At 45.8% G+C, this 20,925-nt stretch overlaps 2 protein-coding genes across 4 annotated transcripts in view; both read right to left on the reverse strand.

Annotated features, from left to right (window-relative positions):
- LOC135809269 (uncharacterized) overlaps positions 1-16,139 on the reverse strand; it is a 28,930-nt gene extending 12,791 nt beyond the window's left edge. The window contains exons 1-6 of the mRNA XM_065322582.1: positions 15,759-16,139; positions 13,778-13,849; positions 8,117-8,295; positions 2,122-2,222; positions 1,369-1,524; positions 461-556 (exon numbers count right to left, since the gene is read on the reverse strand). Of these exons, the coding sequence (XP_065178654.1) occupies positions 461-556; positions 1,369-1,524; positions 2,122-2,222; positions 8,117-8,295; positions 13,778-13,849; positions 15,759-15,776 (622 nt within the window). The 5' untranslated portion in view covers positions 15,777-16,139. The remainder of the gene's footprint in view (positions 1-460; positions 557-1,368; positions 1,525-2,121; positions 2,223-8,116; positions 8,296-13,777; positions 13,850-15,758) is intronic.
- Positions 1-20,925, reverse strand: part of LOC135809267 (uncharacterized) — a 141,051-nt gene that overhangs the window by 62,349 nt on the left and 57,777 nt on the right. The window lies entirely within an intron of this gene.

Here is a 20,925-nt window from a genome sequence, read left to right on the forward strand (position 1 = left end):
GGGCCATATGGGTACAGTATGTCCTGCAATTTTTGGCATCAAAATGGAGAGTTTCTCAACGGTTTCATTGGAATTTGTTTTGGAAGGGGGGTTAGCCACTGAAGATTTTGACCATGAGATATTTTGGTGCGAGCAGGCATTTTATCTCTTCAGAGGGAAGGCACAGGACATGTTTTATAATACAATCTAAAAGAAAGTGTCGGTGCAATTCATTATTGAAAGAAAACATACTGGGATTCGCCCGTCAACTTTGATTTCGAAAAGAATATCAGACCCACCACAAAGTAGTAAAAAGATGGATTTGTTGGATCCATACAATCTTCAGCTAATTCGGTCACGACTCATGAGTTCCCATTTTTTTTGTGGCTCGCAGCACGGTTTGAAAACCCGTCTCCTGGCATTGGTTCAAGCTATTTCCTTATCCAGTGGTCTATGCTAGTGATTAATCCCCTCAACTTACCAGGGCTTCCTATGCCAACATGGTATGGAACTAGTGTTGCTATGGGTTCAATGAGATAAAAGAACCTCTCCCAGACATATCCCCTGCCAGCTGCAGCTGCACAACATCAGAAAGAGCAAGTATATTGTAGATTCACAGGAAGTATGAGTTTGGAAGTCTGAAGAAAGCGTTGAATTTAAACAATGATAACAACAACAACAACAACAACAACAACAACAACAACAACAACAACAACAACAACAACAACAACAACAACAACAACAACAACAACAACAACAACAACAACAACAACAACAACAACAACAACAACAACAACGACAACAACACCACTTTACTTGTACATAATTATGTATATGAAAAAACAAGCTGGACATTTACAACAATTCTTCGGTTGTGCCACTGGCTTGTGATCCTATGTTGCTCAAACACACCTTTTATACTAAACACTTGGTGGCGGTCTTGGGCACTTGAATCGTTCTGGTGGTTCGCACTGGAAACGGAGCGTCTCTGTAAGTTTGTATCCCTGGTGATGTTTGTGCCTGGAGAGCACTATATAAGTGGTGCTCTTCAGGCACAATCTTCCTCAGCCTACTCAAGCTCAACTGATGAGGGGTGAATTCCCCGAAACACTGTGTTTTGAGCAGGGAGTGGTGCTTTCTTGCAGGTTTGCCGAGTCGAAGGTTCGATGGACTTCTCGTGTGCTCTGGATGGCAGTCGTGAGTCAGTCAAGTGTCAAGTAAAGTCGGCGGAATAGCGCGAGCTTCGGTGTGGGGAGCAAACCCTTTCTTACAAATCATCGCCGAAGTCGCAACCACTACTTAGTTCATACCACAGATCGTCATAATAAGCATCACTGTTGAATTTCACCCTGTCTACAGTCTAAATGCAACTCAAACTACTGGGCTTACAGGAGATGCCGCCAACATGGGCGATCATATCGATTTTCTTGCCGGTGTTGATCCACATGCGCTGGATTAAGTCCACAACAGACTTGGCTGTGCTGTCAGTGGGCAAACTGTGGCTGCCACCCCACACACCCATGTCAGCAAAGGCAATCATACGACCTACAACAGTGAAATAAAATAGCATGAAAACACCATAATGGTTATGCACTGCTAGTGTCAGGCCCAGCTGATACAAAAACTGGACACATGTCTAAAGCCTAGCTCACATGGGATATCACACTAATTGTACGGGATGTAATTGGCAATTGGCTGTCTGTCAGGCCCGTTATAGTTAGTCTCCCTCCAAAAGTACAATAGTTGAACCAGTAGTAGAGAGGCAATCATGTCACGTCTTTCTTCAACAGTCATGCAGTTTGAGCATCCTCGAAGCCCAGCTGCCTGCAGCTTTGCCCTCTGCTTCTCTCATTTGTTTAGAGTTCCTCCAGAGTGGGCATTGAGGTCATTTTTGATCGTTTATTTTTAGGGCTTTCAAATCGAGGAGAAAATTAATGGCGAGCACACATGCTCTTTCCCTGGGCGAATTTCAAAATCGGGAGGTATTATTCTGAAGTTAACAGCAACCATGATAATTCAGTCCTGTAGATTGTAAACCACTGGTCTTCCTGTGGAGCTAGTTTCACAGGTTTAGTGCATGCTCCAGTGGCATTCTAGTCAGTCTTCAGAGAGTCCTATCACACCAGGTAGATACTAACTTACATGTTGTTTGTTCCCCTGTGTTTGTTACAGGCTGGGGAGATGTTATTGTTCGTTTTGGTGATAGGATACGTGTGGAGCTGCAGTCAGTGCCATACCAGTACCTACATACGCATACAAGAAATAAGAATACAGTACACTGTCCAGGGTTAAAAACCATAGGTGAGCAATGATTTATGAGGAGATGAAAAACATTTTTATCAGAAGCTCCACTCAACCACATCGACTTCTACCATTTCCATGCAGTACTCCACAAACACTATGCATCGGTGGGTTTACCTGCGGAGGACTGTCACTACTAGTAGTAACATGATAGCTAGCACCAGCACCAGGCGTGTTGCACCAGATAAAATGTGTGTAGATTATGTATTACTTCGAAGAACTATTGTGTAGAGATGGCAAAGGAGCACACAAAAAACATGGAGGATGGAGCATAGTGCTGAGTGCGTACATCTTGAATCTTCTACGAAGTTGCAAGCGTATCGAGGTGCTGTCTCCAGATTCTAGGCTGATGAAGAGAAAACCACACGTAGAGGATATAACCCGAGTTAGAGGGTTATACCGGCTGAATATAAATCCCGACTGTGATAGCAGGAGGGATTTATATGAGGGTACGGTATAACCCGACTACGAGGGTCATATCCTACTTATGCCAGGCACCCCTACGCATTTCCAGAACAACGAACCTATTTGGAGATCTCCTACATCATGCAGTACATGAACATCTTCTGATGGTTATCAGTTGTCAATTGAAAGAATGGTCGAGCAAGATCAGAAGGAGATTCCTCCTATCCGTGGATGTTTGGCATAAGATTGACTTTCAGTTCCAGTGCATATTGTAGCATCTTCATGGTCTTATCATGTCTCGTGAGCGGTGCGGAAGTCAACTGAATTGCTGGGGTGCTGGAGCTGTCGTTGAATCAAACTACCCCCCCCCCCCCCCGTCACTAGTTTGACTACAGTTTGGACTCTTTGGGAGTAAGTGTCACTATAATTATGGTACAGTGCTGATTTTCACATGCGGCATCTTATAATCAGTTTTGCTTCCTTGCAAGTAGATGCATTTGCATACACTGTTTTGTATCACTGTATCACATTTCAATCCAATCTAGCATTTTCCAATCAGTTTAGCGATTTGAAGTACACTCTGTATCATAAACTTAATTATGCAGGAGACAGTCTGTTGATGATCTTCAACTCTTCAAAGCACAATTGTACATTGCCGACCCATTCAGGATACTTCGTGGTTATTCGACGTTCTTTATCCTCAGATTCAGTATAATAGAATACTCGGTAGGTCATTCTTCTTTTCCATTGTGTGCTGTTCCTCGTCAGTAATGCCGTTCTGTGTGGAGTGTACACGTGCATGTGCTGTCTGTTGTGTCTGCTGTGAATGGTCCGTGCGCTGGAGTACTGCGCCGCACAAGTTCACTGCCTTTCAGGCAGTGAACATGTACGGTGGCAGTGCCCTAGCGAACGTACCGTACACCGGGATTATACTGGCCAATATCACCATGGCTAGACGAGCGCTGATTAGCTGAAAACAGGCCCTCCGTACCGTACCATGGTATAACAGTCTATAGAAACAAGAAACTCACGGCCCTCCACAGTGCAGGGATGAGTACACAATCGATGACGTAGAAGAGCACCTACTCTAGTACTGTTGTCCATGGAGTTGCTTATGCATAGCGTATTCACACGACAGGCAAATCCACGTGCACCGGAAAGTTGCTATGGTATTTTACCTGTGAACGAGAAAAGTGGCTGAAAGTGGCTGAAAAGTGCAAGCGAGCTGGGGGCCCACTTTCACGATAATCGTACACGAGTACATTTACACCAAAAAGCGCGAAACAAGACTTGATTTTTTACGTGGCTCTTTAGAACATGATAAATAGGGCTTGAAAGTGCTACGTCACAGCATAGCAACAATTATTTCAAAAATTCAAAAACTGGATCTCCTTGGATCCAGTTTTTGTATGGATCCAAGCACATTTCAAGCGGTCTTACTCACAGCATGGTGATGTAGCCAGTGAAACTGACTGATTTGGCTACTGGGGGTGGGGTTACAACTGGTGGCGAAATAAAAGTCACACCTGCATGCGACATGAGTGGGTTGCTATGCACCCACATACTTAGGCAATAGCAAAGTCACACCTTAGTGGATCCAAAAATAGAAATCTGATGTCAACTTACTACTCCCTGGCCGTTTTGACGTCATCACTTTCAAGCCCTATTGTATGCGTGTTTTGAAAATTTGAAATACCCATGGCTACTGGTCGGTGAAGCATTCAAAAATGCAAACGTGCCTGTCGTCAAGTGCAGCTGTGTGAATCCACACAGTCACTTTTCTCGTATCTCACTCCCTGCAACTTTCCGGTGCACGTGGATTTGCCTAGGTGTTGGCGGATAATGCTCCGTAATATGGGATATAATGCTCTCAGTAATGCTCCAAAAAAGGCCATATAATGCTCCAAATAATGCTGATAATGCTCCGCCGGATGAAATATGAACACCTGAACCTTGCGGTATTGGGCTAAGAAAAACGCTATAATATTGCACCCATGCTATGATAAACACATAATACAATATCAGGTAAACATGTACGCTAGGTACAAACACATACAGTCATATTGAGGCGGCACAAAGAGGATACGCCAAGAAGGACTCCTTGACCAGCTTCTGCCTCTGAGTTTCCCTCTCCAAACGGGACTTTCCTCGCTTATGTCTCGCGGTAGCAATATGGGACATGATTATACTCTTCTTCCCTGACAATGTTGTATGGCATGCCAGGCACACTAACTTGCCACAGTCGCTTTTGAGCGGCTCATCTGGGAACTCCCGCACCCGTGTTTCGGCACTGGTGGCCACTTCAGTGCTCTGTCCATGAGCTACTCGCGTCCTTTTGGAAACATTTTCAGACTTGGTAATAGCTGTTTTCTGAAAAGACCGCTTCCTCGCTATCGCGGCAGGATCTGCTGTTTCCAACTCGACGACGTCACTATCATCAGAGGACTCCGCCAAAAGCTCATCTGGGGAAAGCCCAGCTTCCTCCCAATCCCAAGAGCGGCATCGCGCGAGTCAGCCATCAGCGCTGGCTGCTAGTTAGCTGCTAGTTAGCTGGTCTTACACAATGGTCAATGTCCGGTGAAAGTCCAGCGTTACTCTTCGACAAAGACATGGACTCTTGCTTCGACGAAGAATGTTTTTTGTAACATTGTGGACGGTAACCGGGTAAGGTCTGGAATGTGTGCGTGTGCGGCGCTGTGCGCACCTCCACCGGAACAATGCTGGCTCACATTTGTTTCGTTGGTTCGGCGTTGTTACCTGGATCTTCAAAAAGTAACTGTACTAGCTGCTGGCCGAAGATAGACTTCCGGGACCGGAAGTTTCTGCGAGAGTTTCCACACTGTGCTAGACCACAGCTAGCTAGCACTACACTGCATGCAGTATACTGGGCCTGGCACTTCATGCCACGATCTGTTTGGTACCATGCATGATGATTCTACAGTCGGTGGTCCATCGCTTGTAGTAGTAGTAATACATCGCGTATGTTGCCAATCAAAGGCCAACGCTATAGCCGATACGAATCTGTACATGACGAAGTGACGATGTGTGTAGATCTTCTATGCATAATGCAGTCATGTAGAACGTCGTATAATGCCATTTTTGGCCTCGTAATGCTTTATAATGCTCGTAATGCTCCGGGTAGGGTATAATGCTCGATATAATGCCGGCATTATCCGCCAACACCTAGATTTGCCTGTCGTGTGAATACCCCATTACCTCTCTTTCTTTCTTATCTTTTTCTTTTCCTTCTTCTCTCTCTTTGTTTACCACGGCGACCCCGTGTGCTGTACTACTTTTTCTTTTTCTTTTTTCTCTTTTACGTTTACTTGATACCAGGCGTGGGCCATCCCCTGTACATAGGTGCCACCATTTTTCTTTTCTTTTTTTTGTAGATCTATGTGTACAAAATAGATAATCGTATGAAAAACAGAAAAAGAAAAAAACCCTACTGTAGTACAGTACAATGTCATGTACTTTGCTCTATGTGTAGACGTCTACGGTCACGCAGATCTACTTCTGTAAGGACTGAACAAACCACAGACTACAGTCATAATTATAGTGAAAATGATCTTGTGGTCGGTTCGACACAATACTCCAATGTCGGGACAATATAATGATTGGCATTGGCAGTGCTGGCAAGCAGGGATTCGTAAAAGGGTCTTCGTGATTCCCTACTCGCTGCAAGATAAAGACAGCAACGCCGACGACGACAACACCATAATAATTTTCATGATGTGAAAATCAGGACGATGACAGCGATCCTTTCGTTGCGACATTGGCTTCTGGTGCTCTCAAATGGCTCTTTGTGCGCGGGTGATTATTAGTGATATTCTAACTCTACTTTTAACAGGAATGGGAAGCGAAGAATCCCGGAAACTCTCTTCACGCTCCCGTAACTTAAAAGGAACCTGTTCTCCTCGACGTTCACGTAGAGAAATCACGTGGAATATGTACTGGGAATTCCCCTTCCAAATTTGGTAGCTTTCTGCCTGCATTTGAGTGATACCCAGCAGATCTGCACGCATTTTCTTTGCATGTGCCACAACGCAGAGAATCTCATCTACGTGTAGAAATCTGGACCCAAAACACGCGAAGCCGTAGACTCTAACCCTGACACCTGCCCTCTATGCGATATCTCTTACGTTTCGCGTACATGTACAGCAGAACATCACTAATACGATGAGTATTGTCCATACAGGAGATTATCATCAGGCTCGTGGGACGAAGTCACCCCCCCCCCCCCCGCACACGAGCACATGAGCAGACACACACAGAAACACACGCACGCACACGCACACACACACTCACACACACACACACACCTTTGTTGTCCCATCTCCAGAGGAGATGATAGGCTACTGAGTTAGGCAGTACTTGAGGTGATGTTTCAAATCGCCATTTCTCCTGAACGCTCTGCCGCATGCGCAGTGGAAGTCCTTCCGTGCTGGGAGAGGAAGATGATGCTGATGGACCCGCCTGCGCCTTTCTGGCCGATCCTGTGCGAGCTGGTACCACTTGGACTCCGGAATATCCAGTGAACGCAAATCACCGACAACCGTGTCGTGCCAATGCTTCTTTGGCCCATGGCGTGGTCTGGTTGCCTCATGCTCCCCAAACAACACTTGCTGCAGAATCCAGCCATGTCCATACGTGCGACTTGACCCAGCCAACGCAGATGTTACTCACACAGGAGAGTGCCAATGTCTTCAGGAAGGCGGGCTCTCTGGGCTAAATAAGCAGTAGTGAGATGACGGCAGTGCCGATCGCTCCTTGATGCTCCTAGGATGGAACGGATGCATGAGCGCTGGAATAGATTCAGGCGATTCATCTGCCGGGCCTTCACGGGCCAAGTCTCTACTCCATAGAATAGTGTAGGGAGGACAATGACCTTGTACACTAGACGCTTTGACTTGGTTGATAGACCACTACACTTGGAGATAGATTTCTGGAGAGCGCCAAAAGCACGAGAGGCCTTGGCAAGGCGGGAGGTGAGCTCCTTGTGAAGAGCGCGGTCTTCACTCAGGACGCTGCCAAGATAGGTGAAGCTGTCCACAACCTCCACGCTTCCTCCATCCTGAAAACCAATGGAAGGTGGCGGGTCACAGCAGTTCTCCGCCATGGCCTTGGTCTTCTGGACACTCAAAGTTAGACCCCAACCCAAAGCACAATACACAAACTCGTTTGTCATCGTTTCCAGGTGGCTCAAAGAGGTGGTGTAGAGAGCCGCATCATTCAGGCAAATTAGGACTTCATGATGTCGATAGAGGCCACCCGAGACTTGGCGGTCCGATCCCCAACAACAACAACAACAACACACACGCACACACATACACACACCATGTACACACACAAACACGCACACACACAATGACATGTTCCAAACCCTACCATGCATCAACGAATATACCTAAAATGTTTGACGGGTACTCACGTGTACGCAGTGTTTGGTGTAAGACCCGTCATAACAGCACTGTAAATGATTCCCGGGCTGCGGAATGCATTCGGATAAACAATGGCTGCTCCTCCTCCACACATATCACCAGCTGCGTACGTGGTGGCTGCTGCCTGCTTTTTCACTGCCTTGCTATCAGGATCAGTTTGCTTGCGATACTGCACGGAAAAGGACATTATAATTTTTTGTGTCTTCATTCCTGTGGAAAATCGAGATACCCTCGAAGGAGCACTAACAATATAATTGCAAGAGAAAATTGCAAATGACGTCATTTCTGACAAGACTGTTGCAACACTGTGGACGTGTGGTAAGTGTTTGTAGCGAGCATCATCTCAGAAACACTCGCGGGCCACTGCCCAGGATTTCCCCAGCGTGCATTCCCACGAGAACGTTCTACATTCCAGTACCCAGATATGGGAGCAGTCTACGCGAGGGAAAAATTAAAAATATATTTCGAAGTAGTTGGATCCCAGGAGGAATACCTTTTTTGTTTGTTTTGTTTTTGATTTATTTAGTTCGTTGCCTCAACAGTACAATGTGCAACTTCAAAGAGGGTCGAACAGGAAACAAAATAACCCTGCTGCAGTCGATCCTTTTTCTGCCCTTTACTTGTTCTCGCCCACCTAAAATGCAATGCGGTGAGCTCACAAGTGGGATTATTTCCAAATCCACCCAGAGTCCCGGAATTTGTGGGTGTGTGAAGTCGTTGGGTGTTTGATCAGGTAATTTTTTAAGGTCACGTCATTTTTCGAATCTCTCTCTCTCTCTCTCTCTCCCCTCTCCTGGCCAAGTCCCGGGGAAGACCCATGTGACCAGCGTTTGGCAATGAGTAAGTGAAAGCAAGTTAGGGACCATCGCAAAAGTTCGCAGAAGCCCCCGAAACGAAGACCGTGAGTTTCGGGCCTGACCCCCCTCCCTCCCCCCTCAAACGAAACGACAGTCACAATATGGGCTTCATTTTTTCACTTGGATGCTCACACATAATAATTATTATAATACTACACAAGCATTGTTGTATCAGTGTGTAACAATGTACAGCACTTTATAAATGCAACGATGATTATCACCTTGCAGTGGGTGATCTAAGATTTAGTATTATAGTAAGATTACTAAGAACGAGAACAGCTAGAGCTATGCAGTTGTATCCTTTGAGCATTACAATGAACGTTGATTGGTGTATATTGCTTTCACATTCCCCATACGTGTCCTGACAAGCGATCTACGCCGGCTGTGATGGCATGCTAATCCTACAGCTCCTATAATTATGTCGTCAATACTTTTTGAAGCCCGATTTGCGATTTTCGCACCGACTCCCTCCCCCCCCAAACGTATGCTCTTCGTTTCAGGGGCTTCTGCGAACTTTTGCGATGGTCCCTTACTGTCTTGTGTTTTACAGGTTGCACTAACCATAATAATAATAATAATCTTTATTTCAGGATTACCCAAAGGCTAACGCCTATCTGGGGATCTCCTATTTGTGTATGTACTAGTAACATAGTTATGGATGCGAGAGAAAGTGCGCAAAGTGAGTGTGAAATGTTGGTTTTAAAAAGGAATAATAAGAAACACAAGGAAAGAAAGTAAGACAGAAAAGAAAAGAACAAGCATGTAAATCAATGATTGCACATCAAAGGTGTACCAGTGCAGTCGAACTGATACTTAGCAATGTGAATACGTAAATGACGCTTGAATTCAGATAGGGAATCTAAAGTTGTCAATCGGGGTGGAAGACAATTCCAAAGAGAACCAGTTTTCTGTAGGAAAGGGGATGAAAAAATACGACCATGTGAGTTAAAAATGAGCTTTTTGGGCCTACGGGCACTACGTGATATGGTTATCGCAAAGCGAGAGAGATATTCTGGGTGAAAATTGATGTACTTAAATAAAACCACAAGAGAAATAAAGATACGGCGAAATTGCAGAGATTCTAAGTGACACAATCTATTCAAATTGGATTTTGATTCATAGATATCAAAGGTTATTTTTGCAGACTTCAGGAGTCGCCGGCAAACCTTAGCCTGGAGTACATCAAGGGACTCTAACTGAGCGGATGTGATCCTAAATGACCAGACAGGAATGGCATATTCAATTGCCGGACGCACATAAGACTTATACAAGAGGAGAATATGGGACGATGGTAAATGTCTGCCCATGAAACATAACAGGTTGACTCGTTGCTGAAACTTCCTGAAGATGGTGTGGAAGTGGTCATGGAACTTCAAACCATCACTGAGCTGTACGCCGAGATGCTTAGCAGAACGTCCAAAGGCAATAGGAACGCCGTCCATTAAAACAGAGGAGGAGTCAGGAATGTCATGATTCGAAAAGATGAAAGTTTTTTCTGGAGAAAATTTCCCATGGATATTCTGAGCCCAATTCTGGCAGCTGGCCAGATCCTGCTGGAGGTGGGACATGTTCTCATCTAAGGAGAGGGATACATTATGAGCATTTAGAAGAGTGACATCATCAGCAAAGAGAAAGGGTGAGGTGTGGTTTACTATGTCAGGAAGGGAATTGATATACAAAAGAAAAAGCGGAGGGGCAAGGTACGAACCCTGGGGAACACCACAGTTTAGCATATATTGAGAAGAGTGAGTTCCATCCAGCTTCACATTTAGACTACGGTCAAGCAAGTAGGACCCAAACCAGGCGTGTGCCTCTGGTGCCATGAATGCATTCATGTGGCGCAGGAGCGTAGGATGATGTACTTTATCAAACGCTTTCTGGAAGTCGAGAAATGCACAGTCAAATCTCTGGCCTCTATCAGAGAGACGGGCAATCTGATGGGTCAAAAGAATGAGTTGATCCGTAGCTGATCGTTGTGGAACGTAAGCAAATTGACTGGGCGAAATTATGCAATTACGGTAAAGAAAGCTGTTCAGCTGATGGGCTATGCGGGATTCTAAGAGGCGGCTGATGGGATTGAGCAGTGAAATTGGACGGTAGTTCGTGGGCAAAGGAGCACTTCCTTTACCCTTAAAAAGAGGAATAACCGTTGCTGATTTCCATGCAGTGGGAAATTGTGATGTGGATAGACTGGAGTTGAACAAGTAAGACAAGGACTCGCATACTAAATCAGCCATGGACCGGAGTACTGGAATAATATAATTACTTGAAGTCGATTTTCGAGACGAAAGATGTGTAAGGTCATAGTGGACTTGACCTGGTGAAAATGTTGGCATCTGGAACCGAGGAGTAGTAGTGTCAAGGGAGGAATCTAAACAAGGGAATTGATTTGCTTCTTGTGGTAACGTACACTGATTGGCGAAATGCTGTGCAAGAAGGTTCACCTTTTCCAATTGCGTGTTAGTCCGACGATAGCCATCTTGCGAATCTGGTATCAATGGTTTACGAGTTGAAATGTTGCAAAAGTCCTTAATTAACTCTCCTCCACCACACATATCCACCTTTCGTGCAACCCTTCGAGATACTGGCAGCGTTGCGATCAAGAAAGGCAGATCTGGCAGCACGGATTTTCTTACGATAAATATTCCTGGATACACAGTACGCTGCCTTTGCTTCAGTTGATTGTGGATTTCGCAAATAAGCATGGTACAGTCTATTCTGTCGCCGCTGAAATTGACGCAGGTCAGGTGTGTACCATGTCTGATTTCGCTGATCACGCTTACGCACCCAGGTTGATGACCTTTCAACTAAATCTAGGAAATGGGATTCCCATGCTTTCCAAGAAGCATCAACAGTTTCACATCCATAGAGGCGCTCAAGGAATGGTTCCCTTTCCATCAGGAAACGAAGCCTATTAAAATCAATTGTTTGATGCAGTAGAGTTGTCCGTTGTGGTGTTGGTGCACGTAGTGTAAGAGAAACGATAACGGGGCAGTGGTCTGACAGGGGTGGGAGAGTGGTGGTAGACCAGATGATATCTGGAATATTGGTTGCTACGATGTCAAGTAGAGGAGTGCAACCACTGCGCATATTGGGGCGTGTACCATCCTTATTGATAACTGTGAATCCATATTGCACAAATGCCAGTTGCAGTGCTCTACCACTACTGTCAGTGACGTCAGAGTCCTTCCATGCACAATTTCTTGCATTGAAGTCACCTAACATTACACAGTTGTGGTCATCGAATACATGAGAGAGCTCGTTAAATAAATTCGTAATTGCAGCAATTGGTTGTCGTGGAGGTCTGTACCAAACAGATACAAACAGAGGTCTACCAGGAAGCTTTACCTCAACCAATAGCATTTCACAGCTGTTATTCCCACCTATTGACATGAGTAAAGCATTCGACACTGTCCGCCGCGATGTCCTGATGAGGATCCTTGAATCCTTCCTCCAAGAAAGTGAGCTCCGAATGATCCGTATACTGTTGACTGAAACCTGGCTTGAACCTCATGTGAAAGGTGCATCGAAAAGCTCTTTCAAGACAAATATCGGAGTCCCTCAAGGGGACAGTCTCTCTCCAGTGCTTTTCACCATTTACCTGGAGGCTGCTCTCCGGGACCTACGACAGGAGCTGCCATCTCGCCCCGCTGTGGACAATGACCTGCCGCTGGATATCGCATACGCGGACGATGTTGATTTTGTGAGCCGGGATGAGACGTTTCTCAGTGAAGTTGAACAACAAGCTCCAGCAGTTCTTGCGAGATGGAACCTGAACGTTAATCCCTCCAAGACAGAGCATACCACCGTCGCCCGATTTCCCGATAGGAACCAAGAAACGTGGCGTACTGTCCGCAAACTAGGCTCCCTCCTGGGTGACGCCGAAGATGCTGCTCGGAGGCATCAACTGGCCGCCGCCGCCTTCAACTCACTCCTCAAGATCTGGACCCGGAGGCGCCAGATCAGTGAAGGTCTTCGGCTGAGGCTCTACAACGCCTACGTCATCCCAGTCCTTACCTACAACTGCGGCACTTGGGGCCTACCGATGTCGGAGCTCGCGCGAATGGATTCGTTCCACAGGACCCAGCTAAGGAGCATCATCGACATGCGGTACCCTAAACGAATTAGCAATGACACTCTGTATAAGCGCTGCGGAGCTGTCCCCATCAGCGAGATGATCACAAGGCAGCGCTACAGTCTCGCTGGCCATATCTTTCGTTTGGCCCCAACTGCTCCTCCACAGTTGGCAGTGGATATGTATCTTCGCCTGGCCAACGACGAGGGCACTGAACGCTTCAGGGGTCGACCTCGGACGACTTTGGTAACGGTCTTGCAGACGGAACTGTTATCATGGCATGGACTTACCCTCCACCAGCCGCTAGATGTTGACGCAGTGCGCACAATGGCAGCGGACCGACAGGCATGGCGTGGAGCCCGCCCCACCTAACAGGACTGACCAGACATGTTGTATGCATAATTATTCTATTTTATTTTATACTTTGGATGAAGTTTTCCATTAGTCATATTGGTGTTGTTGCTAACGGCTTTTGTTGACGTCACTTCTGTCATTTCATTGTATCGTATTACTCTTCAGACATCAATCCTGAATGGCATAAGCGAAAGTGGCACCCCCGCCACCTACGCGGACATGCTTTTAATAATAATAATAATACTAACCTATTGGGAGGCCATTACAAAGAAAGATGGGAGACAGATAACATTGAACAAGAACAGACAACGGAGGACAGCTAGGCAGAGGACTACTCAGTAGTAGAGACCTGCTGATTTCCTTACCCAGAGAGAAGGGCCCTGATTGGATACATCGGTTGAAACCCAGGTGACTTGCAACTCACTGAAGGAACCAGTCTATGTAGGCACATCCACATCCATACACGCATAACATTAGTGTTATTCCCGTAGCTATGCAGAAGACGTTACTTCAGTAACGTCTGGCGCTAGCCAGGGTCCACACAGCTTTAATTTGGTGTTTGTTTGTGTGTTTGTTTGTTTGTGTCACGCCTGGCGCTATTTTGTATCTATCCCGTACTGTACCGTACCAGCAAAGACAGCTGGCCACAATATTTTTGTTTGTTTGTGCCATCGACATGCCTGGCGCTATCCCGTACCTGTCCCGTATCATCAAGAGTACGGTACCATCAAGAGAATGAGTATATATGCGAAGTGTATGGGGGGAATGCATTCAGTGCAGTAACATTAAATTTTGTGTGGATTTGTGTGCGAGGCCGAGATCCCACTAGCAGGCTGGCTGGGCCGCCTGTCGACCAGCCCGGAAATCGCATGTAGGCCGATAGCATAATAATTATAACGTATATACAGTCATGTAGATGTATAGCAGGGAGTCATATTATGTAAACGACTCCCTGCTGTATGGGGAGATTTTCTGGAAAGAAATACGAAGTAGGGAGACGAGTAAATGCAATCAGAATGGATGTTAGTTGCCGTCAGTATAATAATAATAATAATAAGAAGAAGAAGAAGAAGGCCCGTGATCGGCAGAGTCAGCGCTGGTCCCAGGAAACGTCAGGACAGACATCCCGTCGACTCCAGAACGCCCGTCATCGGCAGAGTCAGCGCCGGTCCCATAGCTATGCAGAAGACGTTACTTGTACTTCAGTATCTCATTGAAACGTTTTTGCAAAACAATGATTTAGCTAATCAAAGGAAAAAGCATTTCCATCAGTTCTAACAACATGCACGATGAGCTAGGCAACAAAGCATAGCGCAGGGCCCTGAGCTTCCAAGCTCTCTCGTTGCATCACATTGATATCCATCCTATGCAACATGTGTTACATGCACTGCAATGCCGCTAAAACGAGATTACTCGTTGCACCCATCTAGATACAGTCGTCCCTCTTTAATCCAGCACTTTATAAACCAGCACTCTCTATAAACCATCATAATTTTCAGTACGTCCTTATCGTGCACATTACAGCAATAAATCAGACTTTTATAGTCCATCAACCTCCCTAATCAAGCAGAATTTCCGTAGCACAAATGGTGCCAAATTATACATGTACCACCCTATCACATCGATTTCAATAGTGATCACACACGGTTTCCGAAGTTTGCTTTATTGCAACATTGAAATGTTGCGCCCCTTTTCTCAGAACTCTTTGGTATAATGTACCGGTATGTGCCTGGTAAATGTAAATGGTAGTCTTGGTTATGCTTCTGTTGTAACTAGCTTTTCTTGACCTGCTCCCAGCCCCGTGCCCATCTCCACACGTATGCAACACTTCCTAATGTGTGTTTTCCAAACACGCGTGAAAACTCAGAGTAGGGAATTCAATCGCGTGACAAGTCGGCTGAAAGCAGCCTTCTTGCGTGCGACGGCATTAGTATGCAAGCTGTGTGGTATAATGAACTATTTTAGTAATTACTTGGTTGCAGCTTTTCGATTTTTCTGTCCTAAGTACAATGTCATGTACTTAGGGCTCCGGCGGATTATGCTCGCGAAATCATGCTTTCATGGATTCTCGCATTATGCTCGCAGAATCCTCCTATTATGCCTTGGCATGCGGAGATACATATTCACTTTGTTGTACTTATGGAGCCTCAAAGTTCGGAAAATTGTGCCATTTTCGTACTCATGTGCAAGTGGCCATAAGTACAACCTAATGTTGCATGAGTACCCAACGCCAAGGTGTCCATGCTTGCTAGAGATGAACATGGAAAAGAGAAAACATTACTTCTTCTATTCATTAGTTGACTTCTGTAAAAAGATTTTTTTATTGCCAAATTTAAGTTGAGTTACCTTTGAAAAAATTATCATGTTCAGCTGTCTTCGTAATCAAGTAGTCCTACTCGTCCAGCCGATGTCACCCTTCCTGGCCTCACCCTGCAAATAATCAGCTCATCTCTCCAGTAGCTGCACCTCTGCTTCCATCATGACCGGACATCAACTCTACCTATCAGCAATATCCATAGCCTGCACAGTATTGGCTGCTGAAATCCAGAGGTCATGACTTCGTAACATGCATAATGATTATGTACATGTGCGCGGAGTTCTGCGGACTACCCGTCACTAGTACTAGTCGGTGGTAGTATCTCGTTCGCCCCAGGATACCTGATAAAGACTGATTCACTCGCATCTTCTGCTACATGTACGGTACGCTTTCCAACGGCCAAAGAGGTCTTTGTGGTACACTCTCACAACACCAACACACAGAAGTCTCCTGCTGAGAGCACGGTGGCTCGGCAATGGCGAAGTGCTGAGAGCACGGTGGCTCGGCAATGGCCTTTATTTAGAATTTTTTTCCTTTTTTTCTCTTTTTTTCCTTTTTTCCTATAAATATTTGTACATTTACAAAAATATATCAACGATCGATACAGTCAATCAAAAATGCTGATAATTACACACAACACGCCAACAACGGCATAACAATAGGGAAATGTAAAAACGCACACCTCAGAAACGCAAGAGAACACCCTTGCACATCATCTTCACACCGGCACACCACACAGGTCATCATCCAGCTTCAGTTAACACAATGCCTTGATGGCCCCTGAAAAATCCCAACCCTTCAATTCAATCTTGCAATTCAATCTTGCATTCTGCCCCATGCCAATTCATCCCCTGTCAATAACCCTCTGAAGCTGAATGTAACCATACAACAGCCCACGACGCGCACACCACCCCTAATGTTTTTCTAAAAGACCAACAAAGAAAAACACCGCAGTCGTAACTGCCCTAGGCAAAACCACACACATCAACACAATGTCTATAAACACCCTTCAGTCCGGGGTGGGAGGGCGGGAACAAACTGAACGGTAGAAAGGCCACTGCGAAGTGACGGAAATGCGGTCAAGGACCGCATCTTGTCGGTACCACATTCTGTGGAATGAAATCCAAAATCGGAGCGATTTTGCAGCGTCTTAGCGCAAATTGTTTCGAGTTATCCACAAAGACACAAGCTTTCCAACTCTCTTCGGCCGTTGGAAAGCGTACCAGTTGGAAAGCTTGTGTCTTTGTGGGTAACTAATACTTACTTGAACATTTGGGGCTTATGTAAAATCGCACTGATTTTGGGATTTCCCTGCAACTTTTTGCTTCAGCAAAAATGTTGGGCTTGACCGCATTCCTGTCACTTCGCAGTGGCTTTTCGTTGGTGCAGTTTGTATCCCACCCTCCCACCCCTGACTTCTGGGTGTGTGTTTATCGATATAATCTTATTGGCTTTCTTATTGGTCATGTGGCTGTGGCAGTTACGACTGCTTTTCTTTTTTAGTTAAAAAACCGTAGGGGTGGTGTGTGCGTCGCGGGCCTTTGTATGGTTACGTACAGCTTCAGATTGTATGGCTAGTGCCAGGGGAGTTAAATCTGCATGGGAAGAATACCACTGTATTGTGATTGAACTGAAGCTGGATGATGACCGTGTGGTGAGTGTGTGGGTTTTTTCAAGATACCATCCTGGCCCTGGGGCAGGGATGTAGGTCCTTTAGCTTGGACGGGTGTTGTTACATTCATTGTAACATCTTGTCGTTTTCTGTGTGCTTCGCTGTGCGACTAGCAGCAGTATCTTGTCAATGTGCATATTTTTTATATTGCTGTTTGCGTTATGCAGAGCTCACTGACTTGTCGGTTTGAGCGCTCTGGCAAGGTACGTTCGGGCCTGATTGGAAATTTTTATTTCCATTGCTATCAGGTTCGGCCTCATTTCCTCTGTGCTGCGCTGATGAGTTCAAAAAGAACGAAACAGCATGCTGTCCGCAGATTGAGTATTTCGCTCCTGCTCTTGTAGCAGTTGAGCACTCTTGCGTGGGGTAGTGCCTTTGCTGTTTGCGTTATGCAGAGCTCACTGACTTGTCGGTTTGAGCGCTCTGGCAAGGTACGTTCGGGCCTGATTGGAAATTTTTATTTCCATTGCTATCAGGTTCGGCCTCATTTCCTCTGTGCTGCGCTGATGAGTTCAAAAAGAACGAAACAGCATGCACGGCTGTCAAGAAGCGGCAACTTAGAAAGATGGCGTCGGTTCGAGATGGCATGGTAACCGCGCACGTGCCGGGGTCCGTGACTTGCTCATGTATGCACGCCAATGCAAGTCACAAACTCACAAAGATCGTCTTTGCATTTGGAGAAAATATCTTCGACTCTCTTTGGAGGTTGGCGAGGTTTGCCTAATCTTTACTTGATTGCGATGCCGGTATGTCCTCTCAATAATTAGAACAAAGAGAGCTGATGATCGCTTCATTGCTGAGCAGAAGTAACAATCAACTCTCCTCATGTCCTCAGTGCCAAAGGCAGACGACTGCAATTCCACAACACTCATTTCACGATGATGGAAACAATAATCGTGTACTAGTACACACTTGGACCATTCGGTCATCCCTATTCTAGCCGCTAGTCCGTCCAGCAAGCAGATATTGACTATTACGATAAGTACAACTGCGTGAACGAGGGCTCACCCATCAAATTCAATTCAAGACGTGACTCCAGTCAAGAATTAGGGTCTTTACTCGAGAACTTCACAAATACAGGTCAAGGCACCCCACAAAACTGATAGATGGCACGAACGAAAGACAAATTGGCTAGACAAAGTGTCCCAAGTGATTGAAAACAGCAGATCTACCAAATAAGACAGCTACATGTGCCTAAACAACGATTCCCATACAGTAGAGAGTAGTATCAGGCAGAATGAAAGCCTTGGAAGTGCACAAATACAGCCACGACCGCCACAAAAATTGGACGACCGCCACAAAAAAATTCTCATTGCTCTACTTCCTTGAAGGATGAAAGTTACCAGTTATCCTATAGCGATGTCAGTTTATGCCTGTTGGAACCCCCCACAGCCCGCACGAAATACCTTTCAAATAATTCCAGGATGCAATTGCAGCTCCAGACAGGAGGAAGAAGAACACCGTGAAAAATAACGGCAACGATGCCCAACCTCTCGGGAAACGGCTGAAGTCTTCCTGAAGATGTTAACATTGAATAGCCATCGATTACCAGCGTGGTTTGGTGACTTTAGAACTGTTTTGAGACTTAGAACGAAGCGATATCTCAAATTTGATGGAATTGTTACCTGTCAAATGCGTGGGCGAGCAGGCCAGCTGACTGGTTATGCATGAACATGCATGAGCATGCATTGATTTTTCATGGTTCACGTGCAGAAAACTAAGTTGCCGCGATCCAAGTGCAGCTAACAGCCGTGCATGCTGTCCGCAGATTGAGTATTTCGCTCCTGCTCTTGTAGCAGTTGAGCACTCTTGCGTGGGGTAGTGCCTTTGCTGTTTGCGTTATGCAGAGCTCACTGACTTGTCGGTTTGAGCGCTCTGGCAAGGTACGTTCGGGCCTGATTGGAAATTTTTATTTCCATTGCTATCAGGTTCGGCCTCATTTCCTCTGTGCTGCGCTGATGAGTTCAAAAAGAACGAAACAGCATGCTGTCCGCAGATTGAGTATTTCGCTCCTGCTCTTGTAGCAGTTGAGCACTCTTGCGTGGGGTAGTGCCTTTGCTGTTTGCGTTATGCAGAGCTCACTGACTTGTCGGTTTGAGCGCTCTGGCAAGGTACGTTCGGGCCTGATTGGAAATTTTTATTTCCATTGCTATCAGGTTCGGCCTCATTTCCTCTGTGCTGCGCTGATGAGTTCAAAAAGAACGAAACAGCATGCTGTCCGCAGATTGAGTATCTCTATGCATACAATTACCGGTATTATTAAAAAAATCAGGGAGAGGATAATTATAATATCAATAAATAAAGCCATTGCCGAGCCACCGTGCTCACAGCCATTGCCGAGCCACCGTGCTCACAGCAGAGACTTCTGTGTGTGTGTTATTGTCGTGAAAGTGGACCACAAAGACTGTATCAGTGTGAGAAAGAACTTTGAAGAAGATGAGCCTGAGCGTACAATACGGTATTGCCATGATTTCTACCCTGCTGCCTGCTTTTCATTGAAAACGCTATCAGCTTGACCTCCGAACCCTTTACCATGCAGACCACCATCACTGATCAGGTGCACACTGCATAGTACTAGAACTGTCGTACAATCATCTAGCTATTTCACATTCTCCTACCTTCGAAAGGATGGTACGCTTTCCAACGGCCAAAGAGAGTTGGAAAGCTTGTGTCTTTGTGGGTACTAGTAACTTGAACATTTGGGCTCATGCAAAATCGCACCGATTTTGGGAAATAGTTTTACGAGCATTGGTTTCACTGCAGTGTAATTCCGTTGAATATGTAGCGTCACATCATATTCTTTAGAAGCTTATCTCTGGCACATTTTTCATCATTTACATGTATTATCCCAGTTCTGCAAGCTGACAATCATATGCTCAAGCGCAGAGCTCTGCCCTAGACTATGTCTTTTTCTCTTTCTCCGTTGCTCACCTATTGCTCATTACTTCTTTTACAGATTTGGTATTATGGAAAGTTTGGAAACCCCCTCGATAGGCGAAAGCCTTTGGGGAATCCTTAAACAATAAAAATTACAAAAAAATGATGCTGATAGCTGCCTGGCTCCAGGGTCTGAAATGGGAACATTTACAGACGACACCACGCTGTATGCCTGCGTCAATACACGCGATGATGCCATACACCAAGCTGACAGTCTCCAAGCTTCCGTCAATGCGTAACATGCACGGGGAACACAGTGGCATGTTAAGTTTGAACCATCCAAGTCGCAGCTCCTACGAATCTCCTGCCATCGACAGCAGCCTTTGCCTGTCCCCGTAATAAACTTTGGAGGGGAGGTCATCCCACAACAGCCACACCTCAAGCTCCTCGGAGTTATGGTTGACTCCAAGCTATCCTTTTCCATGCATCTCCGGTCAGTTGCTGCCAGGGCAAATTCACGTATTGGCTTCCTACGTAGAGCTGCTCGCGTTCTGGACTGTCGTGGCATGCTGGCCGTGTATCACGGCTTCGTCCGGCCCCTGCTCGAGTACGCTCCCCTTGTCTGGATGGGAGCTGCTCCCACCAAC

Source organism: Sycon ciliatum, chromosome 2 (assembly GCF_964019385.1).
Source record: "Sycon ciliatum chromosome 2, ocSycCili1.1, whole genome shotgun sequence".
NCBI classification, from domain to species: Eukaryota; Metazoa; Porifera; class Calcarea; order Leucosolenida; family Sycettidae; genus Sycon; species Sycon ciliatum.